Below are 21,664 nucleotides of genomic sequence, written 5' to 3' on the forward strand. Positions count from 1 at the left end.
CATTTTAAATTTTACATTACTGGTGGCCATGTTGTATTTCTCAAACCAAGTTTGTAGGTCCTCCATGGTCCCCCGCCACACCATGAAAATGTCGTCAATAAATCTGTAATAGCATACTACTGCCAAATTGGTAGCATGCCACAGATACAGATTTTCTAATTGAGACATATATAAGTTGGCGTATGCGGGGGCCATGGAGGAACCCATGGCCGTACCAGCTGTTTGCAAGTAAAATTTCCCTTCAAATCTGAAGTAATTTTTATACAAACAGTATTCTATCAAAGAGAGGAAATATTCAACCGGTGGACCCTCATAAAGAGGGTTATTGGTGATATGTTCCTGAACTGCTTTAAGACCCTCTGTATGTGGGATAATAGTATACAGACTGTTGACGTCCAAACAGACCAAAAGGTCATCAGGTTGGATGTCAACAGTCCGTATCTTTCGAATAAAATCACCTGTGTCCAGTTCAGGAACATATCACCAATAACCCTTTGTGGAAGTCCTGAGAGTGCATCTGTTTCTGTTACATATACCATTCATATTTGCACCCAGGCTGCTGTCTCTTGGTGGGCTGAACTGGAAATTGTTTGAATATATATATATATATATATATATATATATATATATATATATATATTCTTTTTGTAATAAAATGTATTGCACTATGAGAAGTGCTTTTGTGCCCTTGATCTTTTAGATTACAATTACTACTGGACAATTACTACATGTCCCTGTATATATATATATATATATATATATATATATATATATATATATATATATATATATATATATATATATATATATATATATATATACACACACACACACACACACACAGTACATGGGCCCCATTTACGAAGCTGCAGAGGCCTGGAGCTGAGCAGGCCTGAAACACTAGCTAAGTAGCTGCAGTCTTAAAACCAGAAAATCTCTGCACTCATGCAATTGCTTGTTATCCGGGCTATAATATACAGGGACCTCATATTTATCTATATATCTGTGTATGGGGTTTATAGAACACACTTTAATTTCAAGGCTCACAATTTTCCCTTGCTTCTTGTCCTGGGCTAGTAGAAATTGACCTGGGGTGGGTAGAGAGAAAGATACACTGTGAAAAATGACCAGCAAATCTATATATTTATAATAATTGAATCAAAATGACTTGATTTGTTATGGTTGAAAATAAAAAATATAAAAAATGACTGCACAATGAGGTATTTCACAATGGCTAAACATATGCAAAAAGAGGTTGGGGTACTGGGTGTGGTTTGGGCAGGTGATTGGTGGGATCAGACTGACATTTTGGCCTGGCTTCTGGCTTAGGACTTTATATTTTAAGCCCTGTTAATATAATTACAATATTTAAACCAGTGTTGTTGCAGGATGAGTTGAAGAGCAAAAAGGTTATGGGATGAAATTCAGAGGAAGAATGTGGATGTCACACTATATTTTTTTGGCTTTTTAGTTTGAATGTGTTCAGAAAACGTATCCTACATGTTTCCTACTTTCTGTCCGATAATAATTCATTTCCACCTCTACTGTCTGCTTTAATCTGCTGAATGGATTTGACTTTTATTCCCCCATGAATTTTATTGTATTTAAGTGCAAAATTAAACTTCATGTAGAGAGGTTTCTATTTTATGTACTTGATATGCTGATGTTGCAGTACTTTGTTGTTTTTTAAATACAGTTAGTTTAGTGCTTGATCTCTTATTTATTTAATTTTAAAAATAAACTGGTACAAGTTATCAAAAATAAAAAATACAACAATATGTTTTATTTATTTTCTTTTTCACAGTTCCTTTTTGTTGAGATTTAAAAGAAATACATCTCTGGGTTTTGTTGTTCATATTGCTTGTTAATTCTGTTGGTGGAATTTATTGACTAACAAATATATATAACCTCATTAAAGGTATTTTGTTTTCAAGTCATTGGGGCATATTTATCAAGGTCTGGCGGACCTGATCCGACACTGTGGTTCAGGTTCGCCAGACCTCGCTGAATACGGCGAGCAATACGCTCGCCGTATTCAGCATTGCACCAGCAGCTCACAATGGGCCGTCTGCAGGGGGGTGTCAATCAACCCGATCGTACTCGATCGGGTTGTATTGTGGCGATGTGTTATGGAGCAGCGGTCTTTGTGACTGCTGCTTCATAACTGCTGTTTCTGGCGAGTCTGAAGACTCGCCAGAAACAGGGGCCATCAAGCTCCATACGGACCTTGTTAAATATGCCCCATTGTATATACAAAATAAATTGTGTTATAGTTACATGTAAATATTACAATAGTCTCAAAAACATGTAAACGTTAAATATTATATTAATGTGTGTGAGTATAAGTAGTTTGAACAGGTTGTTTAATAGTGAATGAAGAACCAATCAACAATTTATTAATAAAGAAAAAAAAAATCACATTTGCCTGCCACAAATAATTATTCAAATGTTTTTTTTGCATCGCAAGAGATATACACAAATCTTACATGTAAATGCAAGGCATGCTTAAAAAACAGCAACGTGATTTTGATAGTAATTCACACACAAAAAATTCATGTTAAAGTTAAAAATAAGGTATAAAGCCAGGCTTAGCAACAGGATGATAAAATTGTCTATGTAGATGTATATATATATATACGGTATATGTAACCTTTTTAGTAATTATGGTAGCTTTTAATATATCATCTGAGTAAGTAAATCCCTATAATTACTTAATTGTTTTAATAAAGTATAATCTCAAATTAAAATTCTTAAAAACAGATTCTTCATCAAATCACACAAATCTTGTTTCCAACAAACTAGAAAATAAAATCTAGCAGATGCAATTTTCTTTATACAAAGAATCCTTGGTCTCTAAAGACATCATCACCCACCTTATATATTTTACCTGATCTTAGCACAGATGCAAGAAGAGTCAAAACAGAAAAAGTAAACTACAGCACTCGCCTGTAGTCGTGACAAGCAATTACCATTGAATAAAATCTAATGCTTTTAGGGTAATTACAAGCAAACACATAAAAGCATAATCAATTACCATCTGCAACAGTTTAAGAAAACATAGAAATATCCATATAGCAAGGCCTTTTCTTCAGAGTCGACTAGACTACGAGTTTTGCGTTACAGTTTTAACACAGAAAAAAAGGCAATTTCAGCGTAAAAATAGTAATGCAGCCATTACGAGTCTTGTCGGTATAGCTATACTGCAAGCATTTTAGCCTGTAACGCAACATCAATCCCGCACTCAAAAAAATGACGTTTTTGCATGGGATTTCCATAGCGCCGGTATTACAGGTTGTGCGGTAAGGCTAAAAAGCTTGCATTACAGCCTATACCGACACGATTCATACCGCCATCTGAGAGCAGTAGTTATGGATTTTGTGTAACAAAAATGTTTCACGAAACTCATAACTAAACTTTTACAAAGTACACTAACACTCATAAACTACCTATTAACCCCTAAACCGATGCCCTCACACATTGCAAACACTAGTTAAAACGTATTAACCCCTAATCTGCCGCCTGCCCATATTTCCACCACTATAATAAAGTTATTAACCTCTATTCCGCCGCTCGTCGCCACTAACTAAACCTATTATTAACCCCTAAACCACCAGCCCCCCACATTGCCACTACTAAATAAACCTATTAATCCCTAAACCACCAGCCCCCCCCCCCACATCGCCAATAATAATTAAAAAAAAACCTAAGTTTAAACTAACAATTAACCCAACATAACTATTACACTAAACTATAATACTAAAATTAAAATAACTGATAATTAAAAAAAACTTATTTACACATTTAAAAAAACTAACACTACTAAAAAAAATTCTAAAATTGCAAAACAAACAAACACTAAATTACGAAAAATAACAAACGAAATTATCAAAAATAAAAACAATTACACCTAATCTAAAAGCCCTACAAAAATAAAAATCCCCCCCAAAATAAAAAAACCCTAGCCTACAATAAACTACCAATACCCCTTAAAAGGGCCTTTTGTAGGGCATTGCCCTAAAGAAATCAGCTCTTTTACCTGAAAAAAATACAAAGACCCCCAACAGTAAAACCCACCACCCAACCAACCCCAAAAAATAAAAAAAAACTTACACTAAAAAAATTCAGCTCTTTTACATTGCCCTGAAAAGGGCGTTCAGCTCTTTTACATAAAGCCCAAACCCTAATCTAAAAAAAAACACCCAAAAAGATTGTAAAAAGCCTAACACTAACCCCCAAAGATCCACTCTTAGTTTCTGAAGTCCGGACATCCATCCTCATCCAGGCGGCGAGAAGTCTTCATTCAGGTGGCATCTTCTATCTTCATCCCAGTGACGTGGAGCGGGTCCATCCTTGGAACAGCCAATAGAATGCGAGCTCAATCCTATTGGCTGATTGCATCAGCAAATAGGATTTTCTACCTTAATTCTGATTGGCTGATAGAATTCTATCAGCCAATCGGAATCTAAGGGACGCCATCTTGGATGACGTCACTTAAAGATAACTTCATTCAGCTTTAGTTATTGGATGAAGAGGATGCTCCGCGTCGGATGTCTTGAAGATGGACCCGCTCCGCGCCTGAAGGATAAAGATAGAAGATGCCATCTGGATGAAGACTTCTGCCCGTCAGGAGGACCACTTCGCCCCGGCTTGGATGAAGACGTCTCCTGGTAAGTCGATCTTCAGGGGGTTAGTGTTAGGTTTTTTTAAGGGTGTATTGGGTGGGTTTTAATTTTAGGTTAGGGTTTGGGCAGCAAAAGAGCTAACTGCCCTTTTAAGGGCAATGCCCATCCAAATGCCCTTTTCAGGGCAATGGGGAGCTAAGGTTTTTTTAGATAGTATTTTATTTCGGGGGTTGGTTGTGTGGGTGGTGGGTTTTACTGTTGGGGGGGTTGTTTGTATTTTTTTTTTTACAGGTAAAAGAGCTCATTACTTTAGGGCAATACCCCGCAAAAGGCCCTTTTAAGGGCTATTTGTAGTTTAGTTTAGGCTAGAGTTTTTTTTTATTTGGGGGGGGCTTTTTTTATTTTAATAGAGCTATTAGATTAGGTGTAATTAGTTTAAATACCTGTAATTTGTTTATTATTTTCTGTAATTTAGTGTTTTGTTTTTTTGTACTTTAGCTAATTTAATTTAATTTAGGTAATTGTATTTAATGTAGTTAATTTATTTAATTATAGTGTAGTGTTAGGTTTTATTTTACAGGTACTTTTGTATTTATTTTAGCTAGGTAGTTATTAAATAGTTAATAACTATTTAATAACTATTCTACCTAGTTAAAATAAATACAAACTTGCCTGTAAAATAAAAATAAACCCTAAGCTAGCTACAATGTAACTATTAGTTATATTGTAGCTAGCTTAGGGTTTATTTTATAGGTAAGTATTTAGTTTTAAATAGGAATTATTTAGTTAATGATAGGAATATTTATTTAGATTTTTTTTTAAATTATATTTAAGTTAGTGGGTGTTAGGTTTAGGGTTAGACTTAGGTTTAGGGGTTAATAACTTTAATATAGTGGTGGCGACATTGGGGGCAGCAGATTAGGGGTTAATAAATGTAGGTAGGTGGCGGCGATGTTAGGGACGGCAGATAAGGGGTTAATAATATTTAACTAATGTTTGAGGCGAAGGTGCGGCGGTTTAGGGGTTAATATGTTTATTATAGTGGCGGAGACGTTGGGGGCGGCAGATTAGGGGTTAAAAAGTGTAGGTAGGGGGTGGCGACATTGGGGGCAGCAAATTCGGGGTTAATAAATATAATGTAGGTGTCGGCGATGTTGGGGGCAGCAGATTAGGGGTTCATAAATGTAATGTAGGTGGCGGCGGTGTCCGAAGCGGCAGATTAGGGGTTCAAATTTTTATTATAGTGTTTGCAATGCGGGAGGGCCTTGGTTTATGGGTTAATAGGTAGTTTATGGGTGTTAGTGTACTTTTTAGCACTTTAGTTATGAGTTTTATGTTACGGCATTGTACCATAAAACTCTTAACTACTGACTTTTAAATCAGTTAGGGAGGTACAGGGTGTACCGCTCACTTTTTGGCCTCCCAGGACAGACTCGTAATATCGGCGCTATGGAAGTCCCATAGAAAAAAGACTTTACGAAGTTTACGTAAGTCATTTTGCGGTAAGGTCAAAGAAGTGTGCGGTGACCCTAAACCTTCAAGACTCGTAATACCAGCGGGGGTAAAAAAGCAGCGTTAGGACCTCTTAACGCTGCTTTTTTTACCCTAACGCACAGCTCATAATCTAGCCGCATACTTTTTATACTATACTTTGACTAGTGAGATCACCTATAATACTATTGAGAAAATTAAAATAATTAAATGCAATTATACTTAACATAAAACTAATTCAACCTTTTCTTACAACTTATAAAATAACATTGGAAAATATTTATTTTGCCAAAGATATGAGATATTTCAATTGTACAAAAAATCAATTTCATTTAAGGGGTTAACCATGGTGTGTTCTTATATTTATTTACTGTGTATGGTTAAATCTTTTATATTGTTTGTACCAGTGGCTTATAACGTATCTAATCATTGTTACCATCTGTTGTCTGCTCTTTCGTGCAGAAGAAGTTCATAAGCTATAGTCGATTGGTCACTGTTGAGTTTTCCTGAAGCTTAGCATCTACCAGGGTGTCAACCAGCTATGAAATGACCTGTGCTAGGATGGAAGAATACATTATTTTTTATTTTTTAACATAAAAAAACAGGGCTTGGAGCACAAACATTTGCACCCGAGCGATAAGGGGTATATTACGAGGGTCTGCGCTCTATGGGGTTACCGCTCTTATTACGAGTTGAAAGCAAACACGATCACTTGAGCACAATCACAAATTATGCTAGAATGATTACCACGACTTCAAGCTCTAGTTAACTGTTTTGCGAAACAAAAAAGTTGCACAAAACACATCAAAAATACATTACAAAGTACTCTTACACTCATAATAACACCATCTAATAAAAATTATTCACAAAAATATTGCACACAAAAGTTATAAAGGCTCAAACATATGAGGTCTCAGGTGTTAGAAATAAAAAGGCAGCCAAAGGGCTTTAACATAAATATACAAATATATACATCTTTAAATATGTATATGTATGTGTGTGTGTGTGTATATATATACTGTGTATATATATATATATATATATATATATATATACACACACATTTATCGGTCAAACCAGCTCAAAGAAAAAATCCTGGATTAGTAATATGGTAAAGAGAAACCTCTGACAAAATTATCAAATGTCAAAGGGTGCACAGGAGGAATCAGCTATTAAAATTAATTCATTGATAGAAAAAAAGAAATCGACAGAAAAAAGATAAAGAATGCAGAAAAGGGAAAGGATTCCTTAGCCAGCACTTCTCATATAATACACTATAAAGTAATATTAGGCTTAGAGTATCCAGCAGTCAAAAGGAACCAGACACAGAAAGGCAAAGAATCAGAATACACTAAGTTGATACAATGAAGTGAACAATTTATTGACTAAAAAAATGTGTCATATAAATATAATAACCACAGTGAATATAAACAACAGTACTGTCTCCTTATAAGATATATCATTATTTACAAGATATCTGCTGGCTATGTGTTGGTTATTGCATATGTTCATTCAACATCGCCTCATCATTTTATGCCGCTGAGCATTGATATTATATATGCTTAACAACTGCTGTCATTACTTGCACTGTGATTACCATATGCATCATTTTCATACTGCTGAAGCACTAAAATGCATGGGTTACATTGCTGGATTGCACTCATCCTAAAACCTGCTTTATTCATCACGCTTTGTGCTGTCCTCTTTGCTTGCATTGTTCACAGTTGTTCGTTACTGAATGTTTAACTCATGCACTGACTGCACTTTGTACAGCATTAATCGATTATGGTTAAATGTTAATGATGGACTGATCAGATCTCCAGAGCTTTTGTTGCTATATCATGTAGTCCAATTTTTGCACATAGCACTTATTGTGGATATTCTATATCGCATTTCTTTAGGGTTATATTGTGGAAAACATTTATGCAGGGGCGAAACTACAGTGGGTGCAGAGGTCAGAGGGGCGACTGGGCCCCTGAGGGTGGGGGCCCAGCTTAAAAAAATTATAATTTTTTTTTAATAAAAAACGTTAACCTGCACTGATATCATGTGAGTGTGACATGACTACAGGGGTTAGTGTTTCTGTTTTACCCATTGGTGCTTATGTGTGTGTGTATGGTGTGTGTGTGTGTATGTATGTGACTGTGTGTGTATTTATGCATGTATGTGTGTTTGTGTATGTTTGTGGAACCAGCAAATTACAGACCTTGTTACTACAGCATGGGGGGGGGGGGGCAGGGGGTAAACAGTGTCACTATACAGTACCACTATATACAGTATGGGGGGGTGGACCATGTCACTGACTACTGTGGTCACTTTATAAAGTACTGGGCAGGTAGGGTCAGGCCAGCCATTTCACCGGCAGATTACAGACTGTGTCACTAACTTACTATATACAGTACTGGGGGGTTAAATAGTGTCACTATATATATACAGTAATAGGGGGTCAGATCATCTCACAGACTGTGGGCACAGGGTACCTCCTTTTGCAGACATGTAATCTGATTCACATTTTGTTCTGTGTTAAATGTGAAAAAAAATGTATTAAATTCCCCTTTTTTTGGAGGGGTGGTGGGGGGGGGCCTTCTTAGATTCTTGCACCTGGGCCCTGTGGTTTCTAGTTACGCCTCTGCATTTATGTCACATATCCCTTTGAGCTTTAAATGTGCAATGTTATTACGACAGATTTAGCATAAATTAATTAGCTGTTGATTTCAACTGCCATGGCCATGGCTTATGTTTTTATATTCACTGTGGTTATTATATTTATATGACACATTTTTTTAGTCAATAAATTGTTCACTTCATTGTATCAACTTAGTGTATTCTTTGTCTGGTTCCTTTTGACTGCTGGATACTCTAAGCTTGATATAACTTTATGGTTATATGAGAAGTGCTGGCTAAGGAATCCTTTCCCTTTTCTGCATTCTTTATCTTTTTTCTGTCGATTTCTTTTTTTCTATCAATGAATTAATATATATATGTGTGTACATATGTATTTACAGACATATACATATAAACACATAAATATGTATGCTCTCACATGAGACATATAAATAAGTGCATTTGAGTCCTTTGCCTTTAAGTAGATGAAAACATGTAAAAGCATATTAATGCAATATGCATTTTTAATAAAGGTTTTAATTATGTATTTACTGTAAATATTTCACATTACAATGTTCTGCACATAGCGTAATATGTTCTATGTATTTATAAATAGATATTCCTATAAATATCTGTATATATCTATACCTATATAGTCTATATGAGAGAAAGGAGAGAGAAAGGAGAGAGAGAGAGAGAGAGAGAGAGAGAGAGAGAGAGAGAGAGAGAGGGAGGAGAGAGGGAGGAGAGAGGGAGGAGAGAGGGAGGAGAGAGGGAGGAGAGAGGGAGGAGAGAGAGAGGAGAGAGAGAGGAGAGAGAGAGGAGAGAGAGGAGAGAGGAGAGAGGGAGGAGAGAGGAGAGAGGGAGGAGAGAGAGGAGAGAGGGAGGAGAGAGGGAGGAGAGAGAGAGGAGAGAGAGAGGAGAGAGAGAGAGGAGAGAGAGGGAAAGAGAGAGATAAAGAGAGAGAGAGAGAGAAAGAGAAATAGAGAGAGAAAGAGAGAGAGAGAGAGAGAGAGAGAGAGAGAAAGAGGGAGGAGAGAGGGAGGAGAGAGGGAGGAGAGAGGGAGGAGAGAGGGAGGAGAGAGGGAGGAGAGAGAGAGGAGAGAGGGAGGAGAGAGGGAGGAGAGAGAGAGGAGAGAGAGAGGAGAGAGAGAGGAGAGAGAGAGGAGAGAGGGAGGAGAGAGAGGAGAGAGGGAGGAGAGAGGGAGGAGAGAGAGAGGAGAGAGAGAGGAGAGAGAGAGAGGAGAGAGAGGGAAAGAGAGAGATAAAGAGAGAGAGAGAGAGAGAGAAAGAGAAATAGAGAGAGAAAGAGAGAGAGAGAGAGAGAGAGAGAGAGAGAGAGAGAGAAAGAAAGAGAGAGAAAGAGAGAGGTATAGATATATATTTTACCACAAAAACCATCAGATATATGTAGAAATATTTATTTATGAATAAATAGAACATAGTCTGTTATGTGCAGAACATTAGAATGTGAAACATTCAGGTTTTCATGTCGGGTTAGCGCAAATGAGAATATGCGATCGTGTTGGCAAGGTGGGTTTTTTCCCTCATTTTTTTCTCCATTGACTTTTATTGGGGAATACGTGAATGCGCACATGATATTCTAATTTCTGATTTAATAAATGCAAAATTTATCTGCAAAGTTTCCTGTATATCTTAGTTTTCACTATCTGCCAAAAGTGGTTAAAAACCTGCCCAAAGAGTATATGTAGTGTGTTAGCTCCTGAGACTAGTGGAGTGCTAAGGCACTTACATGAATGATACATTGTCGTTTGTATCTATTGATACTATCTATTTTTTATGTTATAATTTTGGAATAAAGTGTATTTTTTTTAGACATTTCCAGTGCCGTCCCAAACTTTGTTTTCAGAGTGATACATTAACCAGCTGCCGGTAAGGCACATTGAGCAACTACCAAGAAACTGATTGGGTTGGCGGCATGTAGACATGGATTTGCTAGTGGGGTGTGTTTTACCTGGGGAGACGGAGTAAACACAAACACTCATAAAGCTGTCTCTGACGTCTGAAAGAGGGAGGTAGAATTTTGATTAAAGCAGAATTATGCCTTAATGGTGTAGTTTATTTCTTAAAACTGTATGAAAGATAGTGAGTAGCGTCTACACTTGCTTCTCCATGTGACCGAGTTATTTTGGAAATTAAATATATATACACACTTTTTGTTTGAGACTGCATCCAGTAAATATATACTTATTTAATACATGGATTGATTTATTTTGTCTATGATATTGACACAGGTTGGGGACATTTATTTTGAGCTCCTGGGACAAGCCAACCATATGTTTAGAGTGTCACCTGAACACGGAGAACTCTGATGTTTGGCAAATTTAGCTAGCTATTCTGTCTTGTTATGGACCAGCACTTTACACTGGTGATCAGAATGGCTGACAGTGCCTTTGTTAGATATAATATGTATGATTCTAATATATGCTAGTAATGCTACAGTAAATAAGAACACTGCTTCTCATGCAGACAAATGTAAAGATGTGATTTCTGTAGAGCCCGTTTATGCCTCATATCCATTTCTTTTGTTTCAGAAATCATAGTGACACATGCTGAAAGACACCAGCGATGGATTTTAATGATTGTGTTTAAGATTCTTATATATCAAGTGTTTGCATTATTATTAATGTAATTGTGAATGTGTTCTTGGAGACACAATCATTTATTATTTTTTCACAACATTTCAAAACAGTTGCTCTCTCTCTCTACATATATATAAGTATCTTACTGCAGTTCTCTGTTAGTCTGCATTGGCTTTGTTAGCAAAATTAATTTGTTGCATTTTGTAATATTTTCAACCAGAATATCTATAATTTAAAATAATCATAAAGGAGTAGATAAACCTTTCTGACATAAAAACATTGTTGCAAGATATTTTATTCAATGTATGGAACAGTCACAGGGCTCGTTGTGAGTCTTCATTATGAAATCATTTGTTTTCAGGTAAACATAATTACCTTTTAATTGCAAGGTTCAAGATTACTATAAACATAATGCTACCTCCAGTCTGGCAAATGGAGACTACGTTGGTTGCTTTTCCAAATTCACAAATGACTCATTTTTCAATTTGGAGAGTTACAGGAAATATAAGGTTAAAAAGCGCTGCAATATAGGTCAGCTGTCAGGAGAGATTCCATAATAAGTCTTAAAACATAGTGATCTTATCAATTCATGCTCCATGATTCTGCTTTCTTGATGCAAAATCCTCTAAAGAAATGCTTCCATCTCTTGAGAACAGAAATAACCACCCATCAATATAATTCCCAATCAATACAAAGTCTCAGCAAAGCTTCTAAGGTGCTTTATTGTGAGCACTGTTACGCTTCTTTCAAACATGAATGAAAAGCCAAAAGCAAGCGATTTAGTCAGAACCAGAGTACTTGTTATCCTTTTACCTTTATCAAAGAAAGGAAAAAAAAGGAATCAGCCCAATCAATAATGGGTTTTACAATTACAGGTCATAGTTAACAAGATCTGTATTTGAGTATGTGAAAGTGCAGAATGTAAGTAGTTTTATAAATAACACATGAATATGTTATTGTATCAGAAGTACTGGTTCCTCTGCATGTTCCCTATTCAACAATTCCAAGCAAGTTTTTAAAGATTTTATTCAGTGTATCAAAAGCCGTTTGAGAAAAAAAAAAATAAAAAAAATATATATTTTCTTTGAGAAACAATGTGGTAAGTTGCACCCTATGTTGAAAGTGATTTTCATTCCATGAATTCTACAAAGCAATAGAATAGAGTTTATTAACTGTGTGACTGAGAACAGAACTGTCTTCTATAAAGCAACACTGTTGCAAAAACATTTACTTAGTATCATACCTATATCAGTAAGGCAGAATACCGATAAAAGGCCAGAATACAAGTGTCACGCTAATTATTTTTTTAGCTTGCTTGCTAACACGACTAAAAGTAAACTTTAAATGTGGGCGTTTAGCGCATGTATTACAAATTACAAGTGAAAAGTTAGGGTGTGAGCGAAACTCGATGTGCACTAACTTCAGGATTTCGGATACCTGTTAACGGTTTCTCCCCAAAGACTTCAATGGAGCGTGCTTAAGAAGAAAAAAAACAACAACATTTATAGCTTGCATGCTAACGTGCAACTGTATTAGACCTACAGCGCTGAACCCGTAGTAGTTATGAATATTTCCCATTCCAATGTTCTTCAAATAGAATAAAATGCATATGTATATCAGTTTGAAAACGGAGGTAAAACTCCAAAGGAGTTTAATAAGGAATAAAACTTTATCCTTATTAAACCCGGTGAGTGCCTTCCTTTTTGCGATTATATATATATATATATATATATATATAAACATATATACATGAATATATACATAGATGAATATATACATACATATATATATATATATATATAAATATAAATATATATACAGTACTAAGCTTATAAGGACAAACGCTCTAAACTCCACTTCAATGTGATATTAGCATTCTGATGATGCTTATACTTGAACTTGAAAGTGCAAAATATCTAATTTAAAGGGAAATTACGGTCAAAATTGAAATGTACATAAATTAATTACATCTTTGGATAGAAACATATTTACAATATACATGTATTGGCAAAAATGCTTCTTGTAAAAGTTATCACTGTTTTAGTGTTAGCATTTTTCTCTGCACGTGCATGCGCAGCATAGTTAGATATTCTCAGTGCATCAGCATTTTAAATATTGCAGCTGCTCAAAAAACTAGTGGGGCTTGTATCATCAAGTAATAACACAAATTGTGTCATTACCAGATGATACAAGCACTTTAAGCTTTCTGAGCAGTTGCTGTGTTTAAAATGCTGACGCACAGAGCATACATAAAGGGACACAAAACAATTTTTTTTATTTCATGAATCAGATAGATTATATGATCTTAAACAACTTTTCAGTTTACTGCTGTTATTCAATTTCCTTCATTCTGTTGGTATCCTAATTGAAAAGCCTACCTAGGTGGGCTTAGGTGCAGCAGTGCACAACTGGAAGTCAGCTGCTGATTGTGGCTGCATATATATGCCACTTGCCATTAGCTCCTCAGATGTGTCCCGCTAGCTCCCAGTATTGCACTGCTGCTCCTTCAACAAATGATACTAAGAGAATGAAGCAAATTTGATAATAGAAGAAAATTTGTTTAAACACATACTTTTTCTGAATCATGAAAGAAAAAAAATGTTGTTTTATATGTCCCTTTAAGTACACTCTTGAAACAGCTATAACTTTTACTAGAAGCATTTTTGCTATTACAAATATATTGCAAAAATTCTTCTATTGAGATCTGAAATTCACCCGAGTTCATTCTGATTTGGATGGAATGTTTCTATAAAATAAATCAGTTTAATTGATTGTTAAAGGGACAGTCGACTTGAAAATGTTTATTGTTTTAAAAGATAGATAATCCCTTTATTTACTATTCCCCAGCTTTGCATAACCATCATTGTTATATTAATACACTGTTTACCTTGTATTTAAGCCTCTGCTGACTGCACCCTTATCTCAGTTCTTTTGACAGACTTGCATTGTAGCTAAACGGGAGTGAGCACAATGTTATCTATATGACACATATGAACTAGCACTGTCTAACTGTGAAAAACTGTCAAAATGCGCTGAGATAAGAGGCGGCCTTCAGCGGCTTAGAAATCAGTTTATCAGCCATCCTATGTTTAGCTTTTAACAAAGAATACTAAGAGAACAAAGCAAAATTGGTGATAAAAGTAAATTAGAAAGTTGTTTAAAATCACATGCCCTATTTGAATCATGAAAGGTTTTTTTTGGACTTGACTGTATAAGAATATAAAAAACACACGGCTAGATTTGGAGTTTTGTCGGTAACGACCCGAAAAACTAACGCCGGCTTTTTTCTGGCCGCACCATAAAAATAACTCTGGTATTGAGAGTCCACATAAAGGCTGCGTTAGGCTCCAAAAAAGGAGCGTAGAGCATCGGATTCTATCAAGCCAATCGGATTGAACTTGATTCTGATTGGCTGATTCCATCAGCCAATCAGAATATTCCTACCTTAATTCCGATTGGCTGATAGAATCCTATCAGCCAATCGGAATTCGAGGGACGCCATCTTGGATGACGTCCCTTAAAGGAACCGTCATTCGGCTAGTAGGCATCGGGAGAAGAGGATGTTCCGCGTCGGAGGTCTGCAAGATGGATCCGGAAGAAAGAAGATTGAAGATGCCATTGATAGAAGACTTCATCCGGATCATGGACCTCTTCAGCTCCCGCTTGGATGAAGACTTCATCCGGATCATGGACCTCTTCAGCTCCCGCTTGGATGAAGACTTCAGCCGGATCATGGACCTCTTCAGCCCCCCGCTTGGGCTTGGATCAGGACATCGGAGGAGCTCTTCAGGATGGATCGGTGAACCTGGCAGGGTGAAGATAAGGTAGGAAGATCTTCAGGGGCTTAGTGTTAGGTTTATTTAAGGGGGGTTTGGGTTAGATTAGGGGTATGTGGGTGGTGGGTTGTAATGTTGGGGGGGGGATTGTATGTTTTTTTTTACAGGCAAAAGAGCTGAATTCTTTGGGGCATGCCCCGCAAAGGGCCCTGTTCAGGGCTGGTAAGGTTAAAGAGCTTTGAACTTTAGTAATTTAGAATAGGGTAGGGCATTTTTTTATTTTGGGGGGCTTTGTTATTTTATTAGGGGGCTTAGAGTAGGTGTAATTAGTTTAAAATTGTTGTAATATTTTTCTTATGTTTGTAAATATGTTTTTATTTTTTGTAACTTAGTTCTTTTTTATTTTTTGTACTTTAGTTAGTTTATTTAATTGTAGTTATTTGTAGGAATTGTATTTAATAAATTTATTGATAGTGTAGTGTTAGGTTTAATTGTAACTTAGGTTAGGATTTATTTTACAGGTAATTTTGTAATTATTTTAACTATTTTAGCTATTAAATAGTTCTTAACTATTTAATAGCTATTGTACCTGGTTAAAATAAATACAAAGTTACCTGTAAAATAAATATAAATCCTAAAATATCTATAATATAATTATAATTTATATTGTAGCTATTTATTTTTTGTACTTTAGCTAGTTTATTTAATTGTATTTATTTGTAGGAATTCTATTTAATTAATTTATTGATAGTGTAGTGTTAGGTTTAATTGTAACTTAGGTTAGTATTTATTTTACAGGTAATTTTGTAATTATTTTAACTATTTTAGCTATTAAATAGTTCTTAACTATTTAATAGCTATTGTACCTGGTTAAAATAAATACAAAGTTACCTGTAAAATAAATATAAATCCTAAAATAGCTATAATATAATTAGAGTGCGAGAGCGAGCGAGCGAGGTGGGACCGCTGTACTACAAAAAATGGCCCGTGTACACGGGCTTTAGGACTAGTAGATATATATTGAACCAAAATACCATCAGATATATGTAGAAATAAGTATTTATTAATAAATTGAACATATTCAGTTATTTGAAGAACTTTGGAATGTGGAATGTGAAATATTCATATTTTCATGTTGAGTTAACACAAATGAAAATAGTTGATCAGGTTTGCGCGAGAGTGGGGTGTTTTTCAACTTTTTTCTTTATTGATTTCTATGGGCGAATACGTGAACATGCACATGATATTCTAACTTCAGCTTTTTGTGCTTGTTGGGTTAGCGCAAGTATGAAAACAGTTTAATTTTAACTTGTAATATGAGCGCAACCTGACAATCGCAAAAAGCTTACGTCTAGCGCAATTAAAGCTCAAGCTAAAGTGTAAATAATTTGCGCTGCATTCATAATCTGGCCCTTAGTGTTTAATGTCCCTTTAAGCGGTTGTAGTGAGTGATATAAAGGGCTCCATTTATGAAGCTGCTTCGGAGTCCCATCGTTTCAGGCTTGTTTCAGACTGCTGCTCCTTAACCTGTCCGACAACTTTTAGTTGAGGATTGAAATCACCCCAATCCGATCGTGATGATTGACAGCCCCTGCTGTCAGTGAGCAGGGGGCGGCATCGCACAAGCATTTAGCGATGTTGAGGGGACATGATTCGCTATGCTCGACATTTAGTAAATTTAACCCATAGGGCTAGATTTATCAAGCCTTCTCCCCTATGACTGCAGGTTCTCACAAGAGAATCTACAGTCAGTATTTATCAAGCAGCGGTCATCAGACCGCTGCTTCCTACCCTCTTCTTCCCCTCTTAGGTGGAGAATTTCAATCTCCCCAATCTCATCTGGCAAGGGATATTGACAGTTCCTGCCCGCATGTGATTGGCTGCGCTCCTGTGCAATGGTAAATTCTGGCAGCAGATTGCTTGATAAATCGAGCCCAAAGAAATGAATGTGTGAACTACTTTATAGGGACACTAAACCCCCAAAAAATAGTTCATGATTCAGGTAGAGAATACAATTTTAAATAACTTTCCAAATTACTTCTATTATCTAATTTGCTTCATTCTTTAGATATCCTTTGTTTAAGAAATAGCAATGCACAAGGGTGAGACAATCACACAAGGCATCTATATGCATCTACCAATCAGCAGCTACTGAGCATATCTAGATATGCTTTTCAGCAAAGAATATCAAGAAAATGAAACAAATTAGATAATAGAAGTAAATTAGAAAGTTGTTCAAAACTGCACACTCTTTCTAAATCATGAAAGAAAAAATTGGGGTTTCATGTTCCTTTAACAAATTCCAGGTTTTAGCAGTCAATTTAGCATTCCATGATTAGCGGTATCTACAAAGCCATATATTCTAAGGAGTCTATGAGATGGCATCATGTAGCACATTGGAATTTCAAGCACATTGCTTTGGGATTAATACAGAGCTTGCTTTTATTTTTTATTTTTTTATGCACCAATGTGCAATAATAAAGGAAATTTTTAACATTACTGTTACAACCATAAATTTAGGACATAAAATGTGCCCAACATTGGTCTAATTGTAATAAGACAGAGCCTACATATTTATATGCTTACCGTATTTGTGCACCAAACTAAATTTATATCTGAAACAAACAAAATCTAATGCAAAAACAACTTCTAACACTAAGATAACATTTAGATTGCAATCTTGTATTGACATTGCATAGTGTGCATTTACACATTCTCCATATGCATTTTATCAAACATGCCAACAGTTTACTGTGTTGATTGTCATTTTCTCCTACATTAATTGTAATCTAATCAATTTATCAGATAGTGAAAAACATCACCAAGTCTCTACACAAAATACAGTTTAGTTTCAAATACAATTTTCTACATATACTACTTTTAATGTAACCCTGGTGTGAAATAAAACACAAATTTAATACTTATTGCATTTTATCCCGATGCAAATTAGAAAATGTATTAGTGTACTCTAAGGGGTAGATAATTGTTACTGGAAACCATGACAACTGAAATTGTTATTGTAATGATTTTTAATGGGCCCATTAAAGTGGACCTGTCATTACAACAAAATATAAACTAGTTATATGTTATACTAGATATTTTTATGTCGGTATCATTTTCAAATAAACTTTTTCTAGGCTTGGCACAGCTTCATTAAAATTTGGATTGATTAGGATACATATATGGATATTACTATATGATAACATAATTACTCTGTTAAACATCACGTTTGGTCACATATGTTTATATTTATGTGTGTATATGTGTGTGTGTATATATATATATATATATATATATATATATATATATATATATATATATATATATATATATATATATATATATATATATATATATATATATATATATATATATATAGAATTATGTTGGCTACACCTGTAAGAAATAAGCTTCTTGGTGATTAAGTAATTAGCCCGTAAATTGTAATATTGTCCAAATGACAGCAACTGCATTGATTTTTAGGGCAAGTCGCTTGGTTCTTAGAGGTGCATGAATGTACATGGGAAACCAGTTTGACTAACAGCATTTGGATCATCATCTGGTTTAGCAGTGACTGTACCAACACATCAGTCTTAAAGGGACATTAAACGGCTGGGTTCAACTACATTATCAGGGCTACTACTTACCATGCTATTGTACCTGCAGCTGTCTCTAAAGTCGTTCTCTTATTTTAACTCATTGCTGAACCCAGCATTATATACTGGGTGCCGCCATCTTGTAGCTCATGTATTGTTACAGCCTGTGACAGAAGCAGTGCAGTTTCACAGATCTGTGATGTTACTGGCTTGTTGCCAGCCGTTTCTTTCACTTCAGTTTAGTTCACATAAAAGAGAGGGGAAGAGTTACATTTTTGCAGTTTTTTGCACAGTTTAAAAGTTACATAACAAAAATAAGGTTCAATATGGCGACGCCCAGTGTGAAGATGCAGAGTTTCCCTAACACTTGTAAGGGGTTAAAATAAGAGAATAACTTTGAAGACAGCTGCAGGTACAGGAGAAAAAACAATAACGGTGCATAGTAACCATTCTGTTATTGTAGTTGTACTCAGCAGTTTAATGTCCCTTTAATGGTAATCCATCTTGGGGAAGACTGAAGCTGAACAAAAAAAACTAAGTGTAAGTGGTAATAGGAGCGGCCATTGGCCAGGGTGGGTTATAAGATTTAGTATAGCTTTAGTATAAACCTAGTCTGAATAAATAATTCAGAAATATGTTTCTGGATCATTAATTTATCGACTCAGAGATATGTTATGTGTATGAAACTTTTTTCTTTACAAAAAGTATCTTTTATAAAGGATTTTTATATTTAGTAAAAGTTATAATTATAACCGTGTATTTTGATATTTATAATCATTGATAGATATTTATTAATTTATCTTATTTAAAGTGATTGGAAAGTTTAAGAAACTAGTGCCCATTATCTTAAAATACTTTTAAAAACAGGGGCACTTTAATCCATTAAACTTTACAAACACGCTTTTTAAAAAATATACCATTTCCTTACGGTAAACAGACTGCTGATCCTCCACCTGCATTTCCTTCTGTATTTTGCACATTGATGAATCCAGCTTCCGCCAATCATTGCATGCCCCATGAGCTGGACACCAATGGGGGAAACCAATGATTGGAGGAAGCCGGATTCGTCATTATTCTGCAAAATACAGAAGAAGAAGCAGGCGGAGGATTAGCTGGCTGCTTACCGTAACAAATGGTAAGTGTTTTAAAAAAAAAAAAAAAAAGCGTGTTTGTAGTTTAATGAATTAAATTGCCCCTGTTTATAATAGTATTTTTAGATACTGAGCACTAATTCCTTAAACTTTACAATCACTTTTAACTATGAAAACAGCTATAATAGTGAAAGGGATCGCCTATTATACGTTTGAATAGCATAAAAAAAACATTTTAGTAAATTAACTGTTTCCTAATAACAAGTCAGAATTACAATTATTTGAAATTCTATAAACATATCACTGTAACATGATATTAGCAACTGGATCAGGAAAAAATGTTAATGTAGGAAAATGCAGCGAAACGAAGAACGAATAAAGCCAATCACCTTACCTGAGTTTCTTTTTGATACCAGTTTTACATCAGCACTTACTGCAGAAAAAATCATAAGAGCCAGGAACACTGAAGGCCTCATCTTTTACCACCTTTCCATTAGTCTAAAAGATATAAACCAGAAAATATAATTAAAACAAAATCATAGCCCTGCATCACTAGATAATATGTTGAGATATAATGTGCGTATATTATGAATAATAAGTATGATCTTTCTTATGATAGATATAGGTTGAATCCAATAACTATCTGAGAGTCCAATTGGTGGTTCTGAGAGCACCCCCAGCTATTGACATAGAACTCTTAACACTCTAAGATACCAACAGCATAAACTTTTTAGGCAATTTTTTTTGCATAGGTCCAGAGCACTATCCATGTCTCTGTCTTTCTTCTTCTAATGCCCAATACCACCTATTCCAAGGATCTCTAACGTTTATCCATTCAAGTTGGATATAAAGATGTAAAGTGACATTCTAGTGTAAAAGATTAAATGCTCTATTTTGTTAGAGACTTTTATTTCCAAACACATTTTCTTTTTTATCTATGAACTTATCATCTTCAAAGAGGTTAAACATTTGACACCCGCATTTTATTTCTCTATTCCTTAATGAGAAACTTACTAAAAAGTGGCTTTGCTCCTACCTTCACATAATGAGGGCAGAAGCAGTAATATCTGGATCAACAGAGCAGCATGGAGGATGTGGTGGGTGACTGTGTGCACTGCAATCTTTATGTTAACTAATTAATGTTTTTGACTCTAGAAGCTTTTTCTTGGACTCATCTAGGCAATATAATATAATGTTGATGATATATTCATTGTGATTATATGCAGAATGCATTGACTTTTGATTTTTTTCTTTTATTAAGTGAATATTACCAGTTATAGGGGTCTATGTAACAAGGGCCGAATGGCCCCTGTTTCCCTTGTTTCCACGGGAACCTTCAGACTCGCCGGAAACAGGAGTTAAGAAGCAGCGGTCTTAAGACCGCTGCTCCTTAACTCATACGCCGCCTCTGAGGCGGCGTATAGCAATCCGCTCGATCATGTACGATTGGGCTGATTGACACCCCTGCTAGCGGCCAATTGGCCGCAAATCTGAAGGGGGTGGCATTGCACCAGCAGTTCACAAGAACTGCTGGTGCAATGATAAATGCCAACAGCGTATGCTGTTAGCATTTATTGATGTGCGGCGGACATGGTTCGCTATAGCGGATCATGTCTGTCCGCACAATGATAAATGGACCCCAGTGTCTTTAACAAGTTACTTTATAGTTTTTTTCAGCTTTTGAAATTAATATATGCACTATGAAATGTTACATAATAAAGAAGATCTTTCATCACACAAACATAGGTCATTCTAAGTCTGATGTTAACAGATTATAACTATAAATGGAATGCTATAATTTCCTATCAAATTAAACAAAGGTGGGATATATAGTTTGTTATGTTGGATTTTATTGAAAAGCATTAAAAGTTAATTAAAATG

At 35.4% G+C, this 21,664-nt stretch overlaps 1 protein-coding gene across 1 annotated transcript in view; it reads right to left on the reverse strand.

Annotated features, from left to right (window-relative positions):
* IL1RAPL2 (interleukin 1 receptor accessory protein like 2) overlaps positions 1-21,664 on the reverse strand; it is a 1,497,664-nt gene that overhangs the window by 1,338,767 nt on the left and 137,233 nt on the right. Inside the window, exon 2 of the mRNA XM_053699168.1 lies at positions 20,178-20,281. Within this exon, the coding sequence (XP_053555143.1) occupies positions 20,178-20,259 (82 nt within the window). The 5' untranslated portion in view covers positions 20,260-20,281. The remainder of the gene's footprint in view (positions 1-20,177; positions 20,282-21,664) is intronic.

This window comes from Bombina bombina, chromosome 1 (assembly GCF_027579735.1).
Source record: "Bombina bombina isolate aBomBom1 chromosome 1, aBomBom1.pri, whole genome shotgun sequence".
NCBI classification, from domain to species: domain Eukaryota; kingdom Metazoa; phylum Chordata; class Amphibia; order Anura; family Bombinatoridae; genus Bombina; species Bombina bombina.